We start from the raw sequence: 20,486 nt of genomic DNA on the forward strand, positions 1-20,486 counted from the left end.
TGAATGTCCAAAATTTGAACATTAATTTACATAATTAATTTTAGTGGCTAATTAATAGTGCCAGACTATAAAGTGAAGGTAGAGCAGGTGACGTGAATGATAATAATACGTAATATACATACCAATAAGCGTCTGAGACTATTATCTCCAGACAAAATCCTTATTAAAAGATCAAGATAAACCTAGACCAATACTGGACCTATAGTGAAGATAATTATTTATTATATGTAGGAAATTCTTCCAGATAAATGTCACCCAAGTGATAGAGGAGTAAAAGATATACGTACCAATCGGGCTCAAGAAGACCGATATCAGTAGATATAGCAAAACACAGCAAATACTGGATGTATATCACAGGGTGTTTGTACCACACAACCCTGACTGTATGCACTCCTTCTTAACTAACTTTTTCCAGTGAGTAGATGCCATGCGCATCCACCATTGCCGTCCCACCTCCATGGGTATGACGGCAAGGCAGTGCCCGAAATTGTGACTGCCGCCAAAATTGGGAGAGTTGGGAGATATGTGGTAAGCTTGTGTCAGAAAGGCCCTCTCCCCTTTGCCTTTACATAATTATGCTAACTGCACACTCTAATTATGTACCTATAGCAATTTATATACTCCTAGCAATAGTCTGTACTTATATACAGTATATATCTTCAGAATCCAACTAGCACCTTCTAAGTAAAGATGATGATGATGATGATGATGATGATGATGATGATGATGATGATGATAATAAACAGGTTGTTTTTCTGGTTCAAATAAAAAACAGGTTGTTTTTCTGGTTCAAGCCAGTCTTAAAGGGATTTCATTGCCAAATTTAGTAGTGAAAATGCACTGTGAGATTTCACAGGAAAATGTGACACCAGTCTCCTGATGCTGTTTAATACATGGCGTGCTGGGAGATAGTCCTTTCAAGTGGGAACTGGTCTCTGGGACGACAGTGGCTAGGTTGACAGTGTCTGGGTCGACCACTATTGGTCGACAGTGACTGGGTCGGCGGGGTCTCTGGGTCGGCGGGGTCTCTGGGTTGACATGAGTTTTTCACAATTTTTTTCTTTTTTTGACCTTTTTGCTGTCTAGCTGAGCTACAGGAGTGGATGAGTGCCAGTTGGCTGCGACTGAACCCGGATAAAACAGAGGTCCTTATGATACGACCGCAACATCAAAGGACAAGACCGCAGCATAGCCAACCAACTGGACTTACACTCGGGATTCAGAATTACAGACCAGTGATCGTGTGCGGAATCTTGGTGTTGTCCTGGATGGTGGCTTGACACTTAAACATCAGATATCAGCCACAATCAAATCCTCATTCTTTCACCTGAGGAACATAGCCAGAATCAAGCACTTAATTCCCTCAGATGATCTGCCAAAAGTCATACATGCATTTGTATCATCTCGATTAGACTACTGTAATGCCCTCTACCTTGGTCTCCCAGCAAAAGAATTGCAACGCTTACAGCTGGTGCAAAACACAGCTGCCAGGCTCTTAACCAACCAGCCCCGTTCTAGCCACATAACACCCATCCTCTACTCCCTTCACTGGCTGCCTGTAAGATGGCAAATCATCTTCAAGATTGGCTTACTGAGTTTCAAAGCACTACATGACCAGGGCCCAAGGTACCTGAAACAGCTTCTGACCCCATACTGCCCCACTCGATTACTGCGATCTGTAGATGAGGACTTTTTTAGCAGTACCTAGAATCTCCCGTAATTCATCTGGGGGTCGAGCTTTTATTCATGCGGCTCCAACTCTATGGAACTCACTTCCCCGCACAGTGCGAGAGGCCCCAACTATAGAATCCTTCAAAAATAGACTCAAGACTTTCCTGTTTACTCAAGCATTTCCATAGTGTCCTTTTAGTATCTTCATTCTTCTGTATTTTATGAAAATGTACTTCATTATTTTCTGTACAGTATTATGCTATGTATCTGTTAAGCGCCTTGAGTCCTATTGGAGAAAGAGCGCTATATAAATAAAATTATTATTATTATAATACTGTCCACTGACAGGTAGAATACTTAAGTGTCCTGTAAAATGCACAGCGCTGACGTGCAGGCGGCTTTACAGAGGAGGATTTGCTCAAGCAGTCCCAGGAACAGCGCAGCTCCGTGTAATGGCGGCTGACAGGGAGTGAGGGAGAGATATGCAGCTGCAGGGCAGGAACATTTACCCAAATGGCGCCCTGGGGCTGGGGGGAGAGGCTACAGGTCAGGCCTTATCCCCCGTACTGGCATCCCCACCAGGAGCTGCGGGCTGTCAAACAAACGGTTTATGAAGAAAACCTACTTGTGCCCAGTGCCCTGGTGGCTAGTGGAGCCCCTGCTCCTTACTGTGTCCACGGCCGTGCCGGATCGCGATTACAGCGGGCCAAAGAGACCCCTTACCTCCCCCTGTATGCGGCCACGCGATCCGGGAGAACAGCGGCGAGTGTGTAACCAACTAGAAGAACACCGGAGCCTCTGCTGTAATTACCCGGCAACCAGGGCGCAGGAGTATACAGCGCCGCTGGAGGAGTGATGGAGCTGCAGCAGGGGATGTCTGACTGACATCCAGACACAGCTGCAGCCCTTGAAGTCTTCAAATTTCTTTCTTCTTGAAATAGCTTTTCTTTAGGGCTGCAGGAGCAGCCCCCTGTTGACTGCCTGCTTACTGCAAGGCACCAACTACAAAACTGAGCTCCTGTGCACATAGGTGGGGTTATAGACGAGGCGGTGCTAAGCTTTGAGCCTGTTGGTGCCTCGGATCAAGATCCTACTCTACACCCCAATGTAATTCCTTGTGGAGCCCAGTGTACCCCGCAGCAGAAATATAATTTTTTTCCATGTCTGACTTATGACCCTGTCTGACTTTTGACTGTCGACCATATGGTGTCTACCTAATGACTGTCTCTCTTTTGACTGTTTTTGTGCTATACCACACCCACTTCACCTGTGAATCTTTGAAAATGTGTCAGCGGGTTATGAATACACTAGTGCATCGGCTAGCTGACCTGGAAAATGTAAGCTGTTTGGGGTCTTCAGGACCAAGTTTGGGAACCTATGTGGTATGGTATACCTATAAATATGAATATTTATATGGGGTTAACATTACATATTTTTAAGATCTTAACTGTGGGAAATGAATCGAAATATATAATTGATGCAAGTGATGTTACCTCTTCAGCAGAACATCATATAGTGTCTGCACTGTGGTGCTCCGAATGTCTTTAGGTGACTTTCCTGAAGCCAGGACCAGAGAGGAGAGTGTCTTTGTTCTTTTACACCTTCTTTCTTTTGACTTTCTTTTCTGCGGTGATACTTTAAGGGCTACAACATTGAAAGAAAGAAAATGACTTAATCCAAACGTAACCTATTCACATATTAAGCAATATATCATGGGAACCATCGACAAACGAAAACTGCTTTCAGTGACACATAAATGCATTATTTCTTCACTTTTAAATATTTTAATAAGCACAAATAAACATATTCCATAACACTCCATGGGGGTCATTCTGAGTTGATCGCTCGCTAGTAGTTTTTAGCAGCCGTGCAAACGCTATGCCGCCTCCCACTGGGAGTGTGTTTTAGCTTAGCAGAAGTGCGAACGAAAGGATCGCAGAGCGGCTACAAAATAATTTCGTGCAATTTCAGAGTAGCTCCAGACCTACTCAGCGCTTGCGATCACTTCAGACTATTCAGTTCCTGTTTTGAAGTCACAAACACGCCCTGCATTCACCCAGCCACGCCTGCGTTTTTCCTGGCACGCCTGCATTTTTCCGAACACTCCCTGAAAATGGTCAGTTGACACCCAGAAACGCCCTCTTCCTGTCAATCACTCTGCGGCCAGCAGTGCGACTGAAAAGCTTCGCTAGACCTTGTGTGAAACAGCATCGTTCGTTGTAATTGTACGATACGCGTGCGCATTGCGCCGCATACGCATGCGCAGAAGTGCCGATTTTTTTGCCTGATCGCTGCGCAGCGCACGAAAGCAGCTAGCGATAAACTCGGAATGACCCCCCAAGACAACTGATCTTATGGAAACCATACATCAGCAATAACAAACAAAGAAATCCAATATGTCGGTCTTCCCGATTCACCAATTATGATCACTTTTCGGAACCTCATACATTGCTGATTTTTTTACACCATTACAATACCTATTAGCGCTGCCGCTTAGGATTAGGCTGTGGGAGGGGCAGGTTAGAGTTAAGGGCCCCATACACTACTGCTACATGTCCGGGGCGATCACCCCCGGCAGCCTCCCGGGGGGGCAGGATAGCCCAAGATACATCATATGCTGTGCTTATGAATACAATGTATCTCGGGCGATCCCAGCCATGCCTGCGGGGTCGGATCAGATTGAATGTGCAGCACATTCAATCTGGAGGATCCGATCCGATGCTCACAGGAACTCGCATCGGATCGGAAACACCTCCAAAATGCCCGATTTCATTCGATATATCGGGCCGAATGCCCAAAATCGGATTAAATCGGGCATTATCGTCCTAGTGTATGGGGCCCTTTAGGCTGCAGGGATGGGGGGTTAGGCACCACCAGAGAGAAGCTAGGTTTAGGCACTAAGGGGGTAGGTTAGGGTTAGGCTGCAGGGAGGGGATCGCTAGGTTTACTCCCCACCGAGGGGAGCTTAGAGTTAAGGACTAAGGGGGGAGGTTAGAGTTAGGCAGCGAGAAGGGAGGGTTAGGGTGTAGGGTAGAGGGGATAGCATACTTACCTCGCACCTGTCGGGATTTTAAACATCGGCTTGCTGTCATAGGTATTGTAACCACGTGAATCCCGTCCACCGGTCACACATACCAAACCCTGTGCAAATACCTGATAAAATTAAAGTGCTTTAATTGTGAAGTTGAACAAAGGAGATCTGGTCAAAATGCAGGCTGTCGCGATCCCGGAAGTCGGAATACCGATGCCGAAATCCAGAAAAGGTCAGGATACCGAAATCCGTGAGTACAGCAAGAGGGTTAGTGTTGGAGAGGGACAGGGTTAGGCACCACAGGGGGGGTGGTTAAGTTTAGGCACCATGGGGTGGAGGCTTAGGTTTAGGCTGCGGGAGGGGGGAGTTTAGGTTTAGGAAACAACGGGGGATGTTAGGGTTAGGCTGACATAAGGAAGGGTTAGGTTTAGGGGGTTTGGGGAAAATAGCCCTACCTCACTCCTGCCGGGATTTCAATTGTCGGGATGCCGGTGTCAGTATACTGAGCGCTCGCATCCCGACTGCCGGTCAGTCATACCCAACCCGAACAAAGCTATACACCTATTAGCAGTCATACTCTCTGTGTGTCATCATGTACTATTAGATATTATATGTTTCATACATTTTTGTTTATACAGTTCCATTGTACTATGGGGGTCATTCCGAGTTGTTCGCTCGTTGCCGATTTTCGCTATACTGCGATTATTCGCTTACTGCGCATGCGCAAGGTTCGCAGAGCGCATGCACTTAGTTATTTTACACAAAAGTTAGGTATTTTACTCACGGCATAACGAAGCTTTTTCATCGCTGTGCTGAACGGAGTGTGATTGACAGGAAGTGGGTGTTTCTGGGCGGAAACTGGCCGTTTTATGTGCGGAAAAACGCAGGCGTTCGAGTTGTAAAATGCAGGAGTGGCTGGAGAAACGGGGGGGAGTGGTTGGGCAAACGCTGGGTGTGTTTCTGACATCAAACCAGGAACGAAAAGGACTGAACTGATCGCAGTGGCTGAGTAAGTCTGAAGCTACTCAGAAACTGCTAAGAAATTTCTATTCGCAATTCTAATCTTTCGTTCGCAATTCTGCTATGCTAAGATACACTCCCAGAGGGCGGCGGCCTAGCGTGTGTAATGCTGCTAAAAGCAGCTAGCGAGCGAACAACTCGGAATGAGGGCCTATGTACCAGGGTACTAGGGCCCTCATTCCGAGTTGCTCGCTCGCTAGCTGAAAAACATCCGCACAGCATGATGCTGCCACCACCATGTTTCACTGTGGGGATGGTGTTCTTGGGGTGATGGGATGTGTTGGGTTTGCGCCAGACATAGCGTTTTCCTTGGTGGCCGAAAAATTAAATTTTAGTCTCATCTGACCAGAGCACCTTCCTCCATACATTTGGGGTGTTGTCCACATGCCTTCCGGCAAACTCAAAACATGCCTTCTTATTTTTAACACTAAGTAATGGCTTTTTTCTGGCCACTCTTCCATAAAGCCTAGCTCTATGGAGTGTACGGCTTATTGTGGTCATATGCGTAGATACACCAGTCCCTGCTGTGGAACGCTGCAGTTCCTTCAGGGTTACCTTTGGTCTCTGCGCTGCCTCTCTGATTAATACCCTCCTTACCCGATCTGTGGGTTTTGGTGGCTGTCCCTCTCTTGGCAGGTTTGTTGTGGTACCATGTTCTTTTCATTTGAAGATGATGGATTTGATGGTGCTCCGGGGGATCATCAAAGATTTGGATTTTTTTTTATAACCCAGCCCTGACGTGTTCTTCTCAACAAATTTTTGTCCCTGACTTGTTTGGAGAGCTCCTTGGTCTTCATAGAAACATAGAAATTGACGGCAGATAAGAACCACTTGGCCCATCTAATCTGCCCCTTTTTTATTTTATCCTTTAGGCAATCTCAACCCTTTTTTAACCTTAATTCTTTGTAAGGATATTCATATGCCTGTCCCAAGCATGTTTAAATTGCCCTACAGTCTTAGCCTCTACCACCTCTGATGTGAGGCTATTCCACTTATCCACTACCCTTTCTGTGAAGTAATTTTTCCTTAAATTTCCCCTTGAACCTCCCCCCTCCAGTCTCAATGTTTGCCCTCGAGTTCTAATACTTCTTTTCCTTTGAAGAATGTTTCCCTCCTGAACTTTGTTAAGACCCTTGATATATTTGAAAGTTTCTATCATGTCCCCCCTTTCCCTTCTCTCCTCCAAACTATACATGTTAAGATCTTTTAGCCTTTCCGGGTAAGTTTTGTGATGTAGGCCATGCACCATTTTAGTTGCCCTTCTTTGTACACTCTCTAATGTATTTATATCCTTCTGGAGATAGGGTCTCCAGAACTGGACACAGTATTCCAGATGGGGCCGTACCAATGACCTATACAGTGGCATTATCACTTCTTTTTTCCTGCTACTGATTCCTCTCCCTATGCAACCAAGCATCTGACTTGCCTTTCTCATTGCTTTGTTGCATTGCTTTCCTGCCTTCAAGTCACTTGAAATAGTGACTCCTAAATCTCTTTCCTCCTCAGTAGTTTCCATTATAGTACCCTTGATACTATACTTAGCCTTTGGGTTTTTGAGACCCAAGTGCATGATTTTGCATTTTTTAGCATTAACCTGTAGTTGCCACGTTCTTGACCATTTCTCAAGCCTACCTAGGTCATTAATCATTTGTTTGACCCCTCCCGGTGTGTCTACCCTGTTGCATATCTTTGTATCATCTGCAAAAAGGCATATCTTCCCTTCAATACCATCTGCAATGTCACCAACAAAGATATTAAAGAGAACTGGACCAAGTACAGATCCCTGGGGTACTCCACTGGTAACATTTCTCTCCATAGATTGTACTCCATTAACTACGACTGTCTGTTTCCTATCCTGCAACCAGGTTCTTATCCATTTAACTGATTTATAATCCACCCCCAGGCTTTCAAGTTTATTTAGCAGTCTGCGATGTGGGACAGTGTCAAATGCCTTACTAAAGTCTAGATATGCTACATCTACAGCTCCCCCTTGATCTATTATTTTCATCACAGAGTCAAAAAAAGTCAATAAGATTTGTTTGGCATGATCTCCCACCAGTAAATCCATGCTGTTTTGGATCCTGTAAGTTGTTTGATTTAAGATATTCCACTACTCTTTCTTTTAATAGTTTTTCCATTACTTTCCCTACTACTGATGTAAGGCTTACTAGTCTGTAGTTACTTGCTTCTTCCTTGATTCCACTTTTGTGCAGTGGAACTACATTTGCTCTTTTCCAGTCCTCTGGAATAGCACCTGTATTTAGTGACTGGTTAAATAATTCTGTTAAAGGTGTAACTAGCACATCTTTTAGCTCTTTGAGTATCCTTGGGTGTATCCCATCTGGTCCCATTGATTTATCCACTTTTAGTTTTGAAAGTTCTGTTAGGACCTTCTCCTCTGTAAATGTATTTTCATCTACCTTATTTTTATGAATGTCCTTGCAACTTAACTGTGGCCCCATCCCTTCTTCTGTAGTAAATACTGAGCAAAAATAATTATTTACGTGATCTGCTATTGCCTTGTCTCCCTCCACCAAATGCTCACTCTCTGTCTTAAGTCTTATTATTCCTCCATTTGATTTTCTCCTTTCACTTATATACTTAAAAAAAAGTTTTGCCCCCTTTATCTACTGACTGGGCCATTTTCTCCTCAGCTTCTGCCTTTGCACGTCTGATCACTTTCTTAGCAACCTTCCGTCTGTCCAGATACACCTCTTTGTTATTATTTTGAGTCTGTTTGTATTTCCTAAAAGCCATCTTTTTTGCTTTCACACTAGTTGATACTTCTATTGTGAACCACACTGGCTTCCTTTTCCTGGTGCTTTTCCTAACCATTTTGATACAAAGGTCTGTTGCACTTAGTATTGCACTTTTCAGTTTTTTCCACCTCTCCTGCACTCCTTCCAAGTTCCTCCAGTCCGCCAGTGAATCACTTAAACATCTCCCCATTTTTGCAAAGTCAGCATTTCTAAAATCCAACACCTTTGTTTTTGTGTGACAGGAGTTGGATCCTGTCTTTATACTAAACCATACTGCTTGATGGATGGATCCCAGGTGCTCACCCACATATATATCAGATATCCTATCACCATTTGTAAGAATTAGATCTAATATTGAGTCTTTGCGAGTGGGCTCCCTCACCAATTGCTTGAGAGATGCTCCCTGTAAGGAATGTAGAAATTTGCCACTTGTAGCTGAACTTGTAAAAGACCCCTCCCAATTTACATCAGGTAAATTAAAGTCTCCCATGATTATGACTTCTCCCTTTAAAGCCATTTTAGAGATGTCCAACAATAGGTTCCTGTCCAAATCCTGCCCCTGGCCTGGTGGTCTATAGATCACCCCAATGCGAATAATGTCCTTCTTCCCAGTTTCTATGGTGACCCAAAGGGCCTCAGTTTTGGCTTCAATATTTTGTATTAAAGTAGCATTTATGCTTTTTTTCACATACATTGCTACCCCTCCTCCTATTCTTCCTATTCGATCCTTCCTGGTGTGATGCCTCTTGCTTAGTGGTGTTACAGCCTCTGGGGACTTTCAGAAAAGATGTGTTTATACTGACAGATCATATGACACTTATAATGCACACAGGTGGACTTCATCTCACTGATTATGTGACTTCTGAAGGGAATTGGTTGCACCAGAACTTCTGAGCAGTTGAAAGATGTCCAGATGAAGAGCACACTCGCCTGAGTGAACGTCCTGGCAGCTTAGGATATCCGCTTCCCAATTATGGACCCCGGGAATGAAGACAGCCGAAAGGGCCGGCAGATGACGCTCTGTCCTGCTGAGAATGTGGCTCATCTCCTTCATGGCACCTCGACTGCTGAGTGCCGCCCTGATAGTTGACGTAGGCGATGGCTGTCGCTTTTTCGGACTGTACTTGAACCGGACGGACGATGCTAGACAAAGCGCACGGTAGACTGCTTGGAGTTCCAGAATTTTGATTGGAAGGTGGCTCTCTTGAGCAGTCCACCGACCCTGAAAGGACCGCTGGCAGGTTACTGCCCCCCATCCGTGCAGACTGGCCACAGTGGTAAGGAGCACCCAATCCTGAATCCAAAAAGGGCGGGCCTTGTTCAAATTGGACGTCTAGAGCCACCACAAAAGGGATAGACCGATCTCCCGAGAGAGGATGATAGTTTGCGTCTGGATGTACTGATGGGATTTGTTCCATTAGGTCAGAACTTACATCTGTAGTGGCCGGGAGTGAACCTGAGCATACTTCGCCATGTCGAAGGTGGAGACAAGCGATCCCTGGATCAGCATGCAGGAATGTACTGACACCTGACGGTAATACAAGAAGCTACAAATACAGTCCTGAATGTCTCGAAGCTTGCTCACAGGAAGGAAGACCCATTGAACCCTGGAGTCCAGCAAGGTCCCCCGGTGGAGCATCTCCTGAGAATCCATGTGTGAGACTGGAGAAGATCCATCGCAAGACGGAGGTGCTCCATGTGGACATCCAGAGACTGGGCCCGGTTAAGAAGATAGTCAAGTCTGCTCCTCAAGTGGGCTGCCATGAAGACACAAGGAGCCGTGTAAAGACCAAGTGGCAATACCCAAAATTGGAAGTGGTCATCCCTGCTTGCAAACCGAAGGAAGCGTTGGTGACTGGGCTGGATAGGAACATGTAAATAGGTTCCAGCGCCAGAATGATGGAACGTTAGTTTTCATGTGAAATCTGGGGATCCGCAAGTACCTATTAAGGGACTTGAGGATCAGTCAAAAGGAACCGTTCGGCTTGTGGGCCAAGCAGAGGTTGGCATAGAAGCCTGCGCTTTTCTGAGCCAGAAGGACTGGAAAAATTAACTTGAAGTGAATGGACTCCTGCAGCGCTTTTGCTTTTCCCTGATACGCAGAAAAGTCTGTCGGAAAAAATTGGGCCGAAGGACGCTCCTGGAAGGTGAATTTGTATCCTTAGGAGACTACTCCTCATACCCAAGCGTCCATTGTTGCCAAACAGGCCCCAGAGAAAAGCAAAAGCCGGCCTCCCATGCTGGGATCCACAAGACGGAGGCCCACCCCATCATGTGGTAGGCTTGTTGGCCGGCTTAGCAGCTGGGAAACTGGTAGACCAGGGATGCTTATCTCGGGGCTTGGAGATCTTAGAGGAAGCTCACTGGTAACTGGAGAAAAGCTGTCCTTTAGCTTTAACTTGCAGATGAAAGGAGTGAAAAGTAGACGCTCATGACTTAGGGGCTGCAGCTGAAGGAAGAAACGCAATTTTGGACACCGCTAATGTATCTATGATATTGTCCACTTCAGTACCAAAAAGAACACCCCACAAATAAGGAAGAGCCTCAAGGGCCTTCTTAGAGTCGGAGTCTGCGTGCCAGGAACGAAGCCAGAGGGCTCTCCTGGCTGAGACTGAGGAAGTTGATAACTTGAAGGTTAAGATACCAGTGTCCAGAGCTGCCTCTCCTAGGTAGGAGGCTGCTTCCCTAATATGTGCCATTAAGGAGAAATGGTCCCTGTGAGAACCAGAAGAGAGGCTCTAATCCAGAGTGCCCGCCCAGCTACCGATAGCCTCCACGTCCTCAATGAAAAAGACCAAGGGGGTAATTCTGAGTTGATCGCAGCAGAAATTCTGTTAGCAACTGTGCAAAACCATATGCACTGCAGGGGAAGCAGATATAACATGTGCAGAGAGAGTTAGATTTGGGTGTGGTGTGTTCAATCTGCAATCTAATTTGCAGTGTAAAAATAAAGCAGCCAGTATTTACCCTGCACAGAAACAAAATAACCCACCCAAATCTTACTCTCTCCACACATGTTATATCTGCCTCCCCTGCAGTGCACATGGGCCCTCATTCCGAGTTGATCGGTCGCAAGGCGAATTTAGCAGAGTTACACACGCTAAGCCTACGCCTACTGGGAGTGTATCTTAGCTTCTTAAAATTGCGACCGATGTATTCGCAATATTGCGATTACAAACTACTTTGCAGTTTCTGAGTAACTTCAACCTTACTCTGCCTGTGCTATCAGTTCAGTGCTTGTCGTTCCTGGTTTGACGTCACAAACACACCCAGCGTTCGCCCAGCCACTCCTCCGTTTCTCCAGCCACTCCTGCGTTTTTTCCGGAAACGGTAGCGTTTTCATCCACACGCCCATAAAACGCTGTGTTTCCGCCCAGTAACACCCATTTTCTGTCAATCACATTACGATCGCCGGAGCGATGAAAAAGCCGTGAGTAAAAATACTATCTTCATTGTTAAATTACTTGGCGCAGTCGCAGTGCGAATATTGCGCATGCGTACTAAGCGGATTTTCATTGCGATGCGATGAAAAATACCGACCGATCAACTCGGAATGCGGGCCATGGTTTTTCCCAGTTGCTAACAGAATTCCTGCTGCAATCAACTTGGAATTACCCCCCAATTTAACAGTTTTGAGTAAAGCCGCTACGTCTACCTGAGTCGGGGATTCCTCCTGCACAGAGGATATCTCAAGTCGGAAGTAACATACACATCTTCCTCACGGTCGAAGCAAACCTTCAAGTTTCATGCATAACCAGACTGGGGAGTAGAGTTTTTCCATCTGGATGGTTTGTGCTCGAAAATGTGGTCCCTATCCAGCATCCGCTGAAAAGAGGCGGACACCTGCACTGAACCCTGCACTGTCTGGGAAAAGGAACTCATCCACTGCGGTTCCAAAGCGGGTGGGTGCAGAGTAAACTGCATAACCGCTGTAGTAGGGGAAATGAGCGAGGGGGTTGTCAGATGATCCACCAACTGCAACATTACCTGTAATAGAGAGGCAGCATAAGTCGGCTCCTGGACGGAAGCTGTGGATGGGTACTAAAGCTGTGTATCTGTGCAGCACCAGATACAGAGACCATACTGGACAAGCTCCTGTGGGGAAAGACCAGCGAAAAAAGTTCTGCATGTATGCAACACAGAAGCCCACACCTCCTTAGACGCTCCCACACACCAGATTAAAGTAACAGAGGTGTGCAACAAAGATTAACTAGACCTGCGAGAATACAGCTCTCCAGAGTAGCACAGCTCTCCACAGACTAACTGCAGCTGGCTGTGAGAGGAAATGGCTGCTCAAAGTCTCTGTGTGGGAGGGGAAAGGAGGAGGAGAAGCCCAGTGGCGGGAAGCTTCCATGAGGGAATGTGCTATAGGCTGGGAGAGGAGCTAACAGGGAGAGCCTAACTCACACTACTGACACGGAGCCCTAGGGCTAAGGCCGCCTACTTATCAGTGCCCTGTTACCTGTGCCCTAGTGGTTTAACGAGGGTGCGAGCACACCGGAGGCCGGTTGTCAGCGCCTCCGGTGGTCTCACCAAGCAGGTAGCCGCCTTATCTGTCCCCTGTTGCATACGACTGTGGCTGTGGTCCTCGGTGTGCTGTAGAAGATCCGGCTGTAGTCACAAGCCCGCTCACCAGCGCTGTGGCCACTGGCGCCAGTGGTTGGTGGAGCAGCAGTGCAGGCATCCTATAGGACACCAGGAGCTACCCACTCAAAAAGAAAAATACAAGAAAATAAGTGGGTATACCAACGCTGGCTGAATTACAGAAATAATGAATGGACGGGTTGGTTTAAAATTAAAATAATCTGATTTTATTATCTAAAATAATTAAGAGAATAAAATTCCTTCTCTAAAATATGCAGATGCAAAAATAATAAACAGTACATGGATTATTGTCACCAATAGAGATGTATATGTATATTGTAATACAAGAGAAGTTCCACTTCTGTACTCCTGTATAGTTCAGGAAACTTGGCTCCTGAGGAAGCTGGATGCTCTGGAACCAGCGTAACGCGTAGAGCTTGAGCCTTTCCACTCTGCTGTGATTTTAACTCCTGCTACATCTTGGCACACTTTTAGACACCTGCTCCATTTTGGGACTTTGCACTACAGCACTTTAATTTCGGATCATCCCTCCAGCCATAATTGGACTCCACCTAAGGCTGATGCTACATCATGGGATCTATCCTTCAACATATCCGGTAAACCCATTGCATACCTAGTGACTGTTTACACGGGGAAAGTGTACTAGCCAAATTTCATGAACTATACAGGAGTACAGAAGTGGAACTTCTCTTGTATTGCAATATACATATACATCTCTATTGGTGGCAATAATCCATGTACTGTTTATTATTTTTGCATTTACATACTTTAGAGAAGGGATTTTATTCTCTTAGTTATTTTAGATAATAAAATCAGATTATATTAATTTTAAAATAAGATTTTATTTACCGGTAAATCTATTTCTCGTAGTCCGTAGAGGATGCTGGGACTCCGTAAGGACCATGGGGAATAGACGGGCTCCGCAGGAGATAGGGCACTTTAAGAAAGCTTTGGATTCTGGGTGTGCACTGGCTCCTTTCTCTATGCCCCTCCTCCAGACCTCAGTTAGGGAAACTGTGCCCAGAGGAGATGGACAGTACGAGGAAGGATTTTTGTAAATCTAAGGGTGAGATTTATACCAGCCACACCAATCACACCGTATAACTTAAGATAAACTTACCCAGTTAACAGTATGAACAACAACATAGCCACGGTATCACCGAAAACTATAACATAACCCTTATGTAAGCAATAACTATATACAAGTCATGCAGAAGAAGTCCGCACTTGGGACGGGCGCCCAGCATCCACTACGGCAGGGGTGGGCAATTATTTCAGCTGAGGGGCCACTTCACATTTCCTGTCAGTATCCGAGGGCCACAAACAAAATAGCAGCTCCCCCCACTTGCCAAAAATATAGGGACGTGGCTTCATGTGGAAGGTGTTTGGGCAAAAAATAATACAGATTCATATTAGGCTGCACAATAGTCTCCATTATTCAAATTGCGCCACACAGCACCACTTACACACATTACAGCAGGTAGAGCCCCTTTTTACACATTAACATTTTATTTAGGATAATTATTGCGCAGCAAGCAAATTATCCAGTGTCTTATAGCCCCTGGGGAAAGGTGTGACACAGTGATAGAACACGGGGGATGTGACACAGTGACAGAACATGGGGGGGTGACACAGTGATAGAACACGGGGGATGTGACACAGTGACAGAACATGGGGGGGTGACACGGTGATAGAACACGGGGGGGGGGGGGGTGACACGTGACAGAACACGGGGGGGTGACATGTGACAGAACACGGAGGGGGTGACACGTGACAGAACACGGGGGTGACATGGTGACAGAACACAGGAAGGGATGGTACAGCGAGCGCTAAAGTTCTCTCCCCGCAACCTAAAAAAAGTCTGATGCCACTGCCCGCACACACAAATATACACACTATCACACACACTCACACACACACTTTCACTTTTCCCATTAACTTACTGATCTGGCTGGCAGTGGCAGGAAGGAGCAGTCTGCCTCTTGTCCCGTGTAGCTCCGCCCCCTGAGGTCCCGTGTAGCCCGCCCCCTCATCAGCACATAGCTCCGCCCTCTTTTCGGCCGAGCACAGCCGTTGTCACTGTGGACGGGAGGAGGAGGCTGCTACAACGCAGCAGGGGAGAGAGGCGCCCCGGCAGCTAGGAGGTACTGCAGTGCAGAGCAATGACAAGCAGCTCAGTCGATCGGGCCGCTTGTCATTACTCGCTGGTGGGAGGCAGTGGGCCGGGCAGGATCGGTTTGCGGGCCGCATCCGGTCTGCGGCCCGTATTTTGCCCACCCCTACTCTACGGACTACGAGAAATAGATTTACCGGTAAGTAAAATCTTATTTTCTCTAACGTCCTTGAGGATGCTGGGACTCCGTAAGGACCATGGGGATTATGCCAAAGCTCCCAAACAGGCGGGAGAGTGCGGATGACTCTGCAGCACCGATTGAGCAAACAGGAGGTCCTCCTCAGCCAGGGTATCAAACCTATAGAACTTTGCAAAGGTGTTTGTCCCCAACCAAGTAGCTCCTCGGCACAACTGTAATGCCGAGACCCCTCGGGCAGCTGCCCAAGAAGAGCCCACTTTCCTAGTGGAGTGGGCCTTAACCGATTTCGGTAACGGCAATCCTGCCATAGAATGCGCCTGCTGAATCGTGTTACAGATCCAGCGAGCAATAGTCTGCTTTGAAGCAGGGGCGCCAACCTTGTTGGCCGCATACAGAACAAACAAAGCTTCAGTCTTCCTGATCCGAGCCGTTCTGGTCACATAAATCTTCAAAGCCCTGACTACATCCAGGGACTCGGAATTCTCCAAGTCCCTTGTAGCCACAGGCACGACAATAGGTTGGTTCACATGAAAATATGAGACCACTTTTGGCAGAAAGTGAGGACGAGTCCTCAACTCTGCCCTATCCACGTAAAAAACCAAGTATGGGATTTCATGCGATAAAGCCGCCAATTCTGAAACACGTGTCGCCGAAGCTAACGCCAACAACATGACCACTTTCCACGTGAGGTATTTCAACTCCACAGTTTTAAGTGGTTCAAACCAAGGTGACTTGAGGAAACGTAACCCCACGTTAAGATCCCAAGGCGCCACCAGAGGCACAAAGGGAGGCTGAATATGCCCCCTTCACAAAAGTCTGTACCTCAGGAAGAGAGACTAATTCTCTTTGAAAGAAAATGGATAAGGCCGAAATCTGGACCTTTATGGACCCTAATTTTAGGCCCAAGGTCACTCCTGTTTGAAGGAAGTGAAGTAGACGGCCCAAATGGAACTCCTCCGTAGGAGCAGCTCTGGCCTCACACCAAGAAACATATTTCCGCCATATACGGTGATAATGTTTTAACGTCACGTCTTTCCTAGCTTTGATCAGGGTAGGAATGACTTCCTCCGGAATTCCTTTTTCCGCTAGGATCCGGCGTTCAACCGCCATGCCGTCAAACGCAGCCGCGGTAAGTCTTGGAACAGACAGGGCCCCTGCTGCAGCAGGTCCTGCCTTAGAGGAAGAGGCCACGGATCTTCTGTGAGCAACTCTTGCAGTTCCGGATACCAAGTCCTCCGTGGCCAATCTGGAACAATGTGGATTGTTCTGACCCTGCTTATTCTTACAATTCTAAACACCTTGGGTATGAGAGGAAGAGGAGGAAACACATAGACCGATCTGAACACCCAAGGTGTCACCAGAGCATCAACCGCTAACGCCTGAGGGTCCCTTGACCTGGCGCAATACCGCTTTAGCTTTTTGTTGAGACGGGACGCCATCATGTCTATTTGAGGCAGGCCCCACCGATCCGCGATCTGTGCAAAGACTTCTTGATGAAGTCCCCACTCCCCCGGATGCAGGTCGTGCCTGCTGAGGAAGTCCGCCTCCCAGTTGTCCTCCCCCGGGATGAACACCGCTGACAGCGCGCTTACATGGCCTACCGCCCAGCGTAGAATCCTGGTCGCTTCTGCCATGGCCACTCTGCTCCTTGCTCCACCTTGGCGGTTTATATGAGCCACTGCCGTGACATTGTCTGACTGAATCAGAACCGGTCTTCTCCGAAGTAAGTTCTCCGCTTGACGCAGGGCGTTGTATATGGCCCTCAACTCCAGGACGTTGATGTGGAGACAAGTCTCCAGGCTTGACCAGAGACCTTGGAAATTTCTTCCCAGTGCCACTGCTCCCCAGCCTCGGAAGCTTGCGTCCGTGGTCACCAGGACCCAGTCCTGAATGCCGAACTTGCGACACTCTAGAACGTGAGCACTGTTCAGCCACCACAGGAGAGATACCCTGGTCCTGGGAGACAGGGTGATCCTTTGATGCATTTGTAAATGGGACCCGGACCACTTGTTCAAGAGGTCCCATTGAAAAGTCCTCGCATGGAATCTGCCGAAAGGGATGGTCTCGTATGAAGCCACCATATTCCCCAGGACCCGCGTGTACTGATGCACTGAAACCTTCTTTGGTTTCAATAGGTTCCTGACCATGGTCATGAGTTCCTGAACCTTTTCGATCGGAAGAAAAACCTTTTTCTGGTCTGTGTCTAGGATCAGGCCCAGAAAGGTCAGACGTGTTGTAGGAACTAGCTGGGACTTCGGTATATTGAGAATCCAGCCGTATAGCTGCAAAGTCTTCATGGACAGAGACACGCTGTCCAGCAAGTTCTCCCGAGATCTCGCCTTTATTAGGAGATCGTCCAAGTATGGGATAATTGTGACCCCCTGCCTGCGCAGGAGCACCATCATTCCGCCATTACCTTGGTGAAAACCCTCAGGGCCGTGGAAAGCCCAAACGGCAACGTCTGAAATTGGTAGTGACAGTCCGGTACTGCAAATCTCAGGAACACCTGATGGGGGGGGGGGGAGAATATTGGAACATGAAGGTATGCATCCTTTTTGTCCAGGGACACCATCCAATCCCCCCCCTCCAGGCTGGCGATGACCGCCCTGAGTGATTCCATTTTGAACTTGAACCTTTTCAAGTACAAGTTCAGAGATTTCAGGTTTAAAATGGGCCTGACCGAACCGTCCGGTTTCGGGACCACAAACAGGGTTGAATAATATCCCTCTCCGTGCTGGAGATGAGGAACTGTGACAATCACCTGTTGAACATACAATTTTTGGATTGCTGTCAACACTGACTCCCTCTCTGACGGGGAAGTCGGCAGAGACGATTTGAAAACCGGCGAGGAGGCAAGTCTTCGAATTCTAGCCTGTATCCCTGAGCAACAATCTCTACTGCCCAGGGATCCACCTGCGATTGAACCCAGACGTGGCTGAAAAACTGAAGACGAGCCCCCACCAGATCTGCCTCCCCCCGGGAAGCCCCAGCGTCATGCGGTGGACTTTGCAGACGCAGGGGAGGACTTCTGCTCTTGGGAACTAGCTGTGTGCAGCTTCTTTTTCCTGCCTTTTCCTCTGGTAACAAAGGACGATCCCCGCACCTTCTTGTTTTTATTGGAACGAAAGGACTGCATTTGATAATGAGGTGCCTTCTTAGTATGCTGCAGGGGGACATAAGGTAAGAAATTCGACTTACCAGCCGTAGCGACAAGGTCCAAGAGGCCGTCTCCAAACAACTCCTCCACCTTGTACGGCAAGGACTCCATGTGCCGCTAAGAATCGGCAACTCCCGTCCACTGCCGGGTCCACAGGAGTCGCCTAGCAGAAATAGACATAGCATTTATTCTGGAGCTTAATAAACAAATGTCTCTCTGGTCATTTGAATGGCATCCTTATCTAAGGTGTCAATCTCCGCAGATAAGGAATCTGCCCATGCCACCACCGCACTACAAACCCAGGCCGACGCCATAGCCGGTCTAGCAATAGTACCAGAGTGAGTGTAAATATGCTTCAAGGTAATTTCCTGCCTGCGATCAGCCGGTTCCTTTAGGGAAGCCGTATCCTGAGAAGGCAGTGCCACCTTTTTGGACAAGCGTGTCAGCGCCTTGTCCACTTTTGGCGAAGATTCCCAGCGTATCCTATCAGTTTGTGGAAAAGGATACGCCATAAGAATCCTTTTGGGAACTTGTGGTCTCCTATCGGGAGAGTCCCAAGCCTTTTCGGACAATTCACTTAATTCAAATGATGATGGAAAAGTGACTTCAGGCTTTTTCTCTTTATACATGTGTACCCTTGTGTCAGGGACAGGGGGTTCCTCAGTAATATGCAAAACCTCTTTAATGGGCATAATCATGTACCGAATACCTTTTGCCACCTTCGGCTGTAATTTTGCATCTTCATAGTCGACACTAGAGTCAGAATCTGTGTCGGTATCTGTGTCATCGATCTGGGATATGGTGCGCTTCTGAGACCCCGACGGGCCTGGCGCCACAGGGACAGGCATGGACTGGGTACCTGACTGATCCCTAGCTTCTGCTTGTCTAACCTTTTATGCATAGATTGACATTTGCATTCAAGACATTCAGCATATCCACCCATTCCGGTGTCGGCGTTGCCGACGGTGACCTGACATTCAAACACTCCCCCTCCACAGTAAGCGAGCCTTCCTCGTCAAACATGTCGACACACGCGTACCGACACACTTCACACACACAGGGAACCCCTTTTCTGAAGACAGTATCCCTGTCAAGGCCCTTTGGAGAGACAGAGAGAGAGTATGCCCCCCCCCTGCGCTCTGCACCCTTACAGTGACCGGAGTGTGTGAGGTGTATGGGAGCAATGACGCACAGCTGCAGTGCTGTGCGTTACCTCAGTGAAGCTGATGGCTTCTGCCGCCTGAGACATCTTCTGACTTCTGTACTTCTGGCTCTGTGAGGAGAACGGCGGCGCGGCTCCGGGAGTGGACGCCCAGTAAGAACCTGCGTTCACCCCCTCTGGAGCTAATGGTGTCCAGTAGCCGAGGAAGCAGAGCCTATCTTTGACAAGAAGGTCTGCTCCTCTCTCCTCAGTCCCTCGATGCAGGGAGCCTGTTGCCAGCAGTGCTCCCTGTGAAAAAAGTAGTAAAAAGTAGAAAGAAAAATCCAAACAAAAATGCTTTCAGGCAGAGAACTCTGGAGAGCTCTCTGCAGTGCACCCATCTTGCTCTGGGCACAGTGTAAAACTGGAGGAGGAGGGGCATAGAGGGAGGAGCCAGTGCACACCCAGAATCCAAAGCTTTCTTAAAGTGCCCTATCTCCTGCGGAGCCTGTCTATTCCCCATGGTCCTTACGGAGTCCCAGCATCCTCAAGGACGTTAGAGAAACCAACAATCCATTCATTTTTTATGTCATTCAGCCAGCGCTGGTATACCCACTTGTTTTCTTGTATTTGCGTATTAAGGGATTTAAGACCATCCCTATACCAGCTGCTGTTGACAGAGCACTTGTAAATTTTTACTTTTTCAAAAAGAAAAATACTCCTGCTGGCACCAAATGAAAAAACTGGCCTGCCTGGAGCTACTGGTAGGGTATAGGGGAGAATGAGTGTG

At 47.4% G+C, this 20,486-nt stretch overlaps 1 protein-coding gene across 4 annotated transcripts in view; it reads right to left on the reverse strand.

The window, feature by feature from the left end:
* Positions 1 to 20,486, reverse strand: part of SPOCD1 (SPOC domain containing 1) — a 493,492-nt gene that overhangs the window by 226,222 nt on the left and 246,784 nt on the right. For all 4 annotated transcript variants that reach the window (XM_063954236.1, XM_063954237.1, XM_063954233.1 and 1 more), the window contains exon 5: positions 3,165 to 3,315. In XM_063954236.1, coding sequence (XP_063810306.1) covers positions 3,165 to 3,315 — 151 coding nt within the window. The remainder of the gene's footprint in view (positions 1 to 3,164; positions 3,316 to 20,486) is intronic.

The sequence above is a fragment of the Pseudophryne corroboree genome, chromosome 2, assembly GCF_028390025.1.
Source record: "Pseudophryne corroboree isolate aPseCor3 chromosome 2, aPseCor3.hap2, whole genome shotgun sequence".
Lineage (NCBI taxonomy): Eukaryota > Metazoa > Chordata > Amphibia > Anura > Myobatrachidae > Pseudophryne > Pseudophryne corroboree.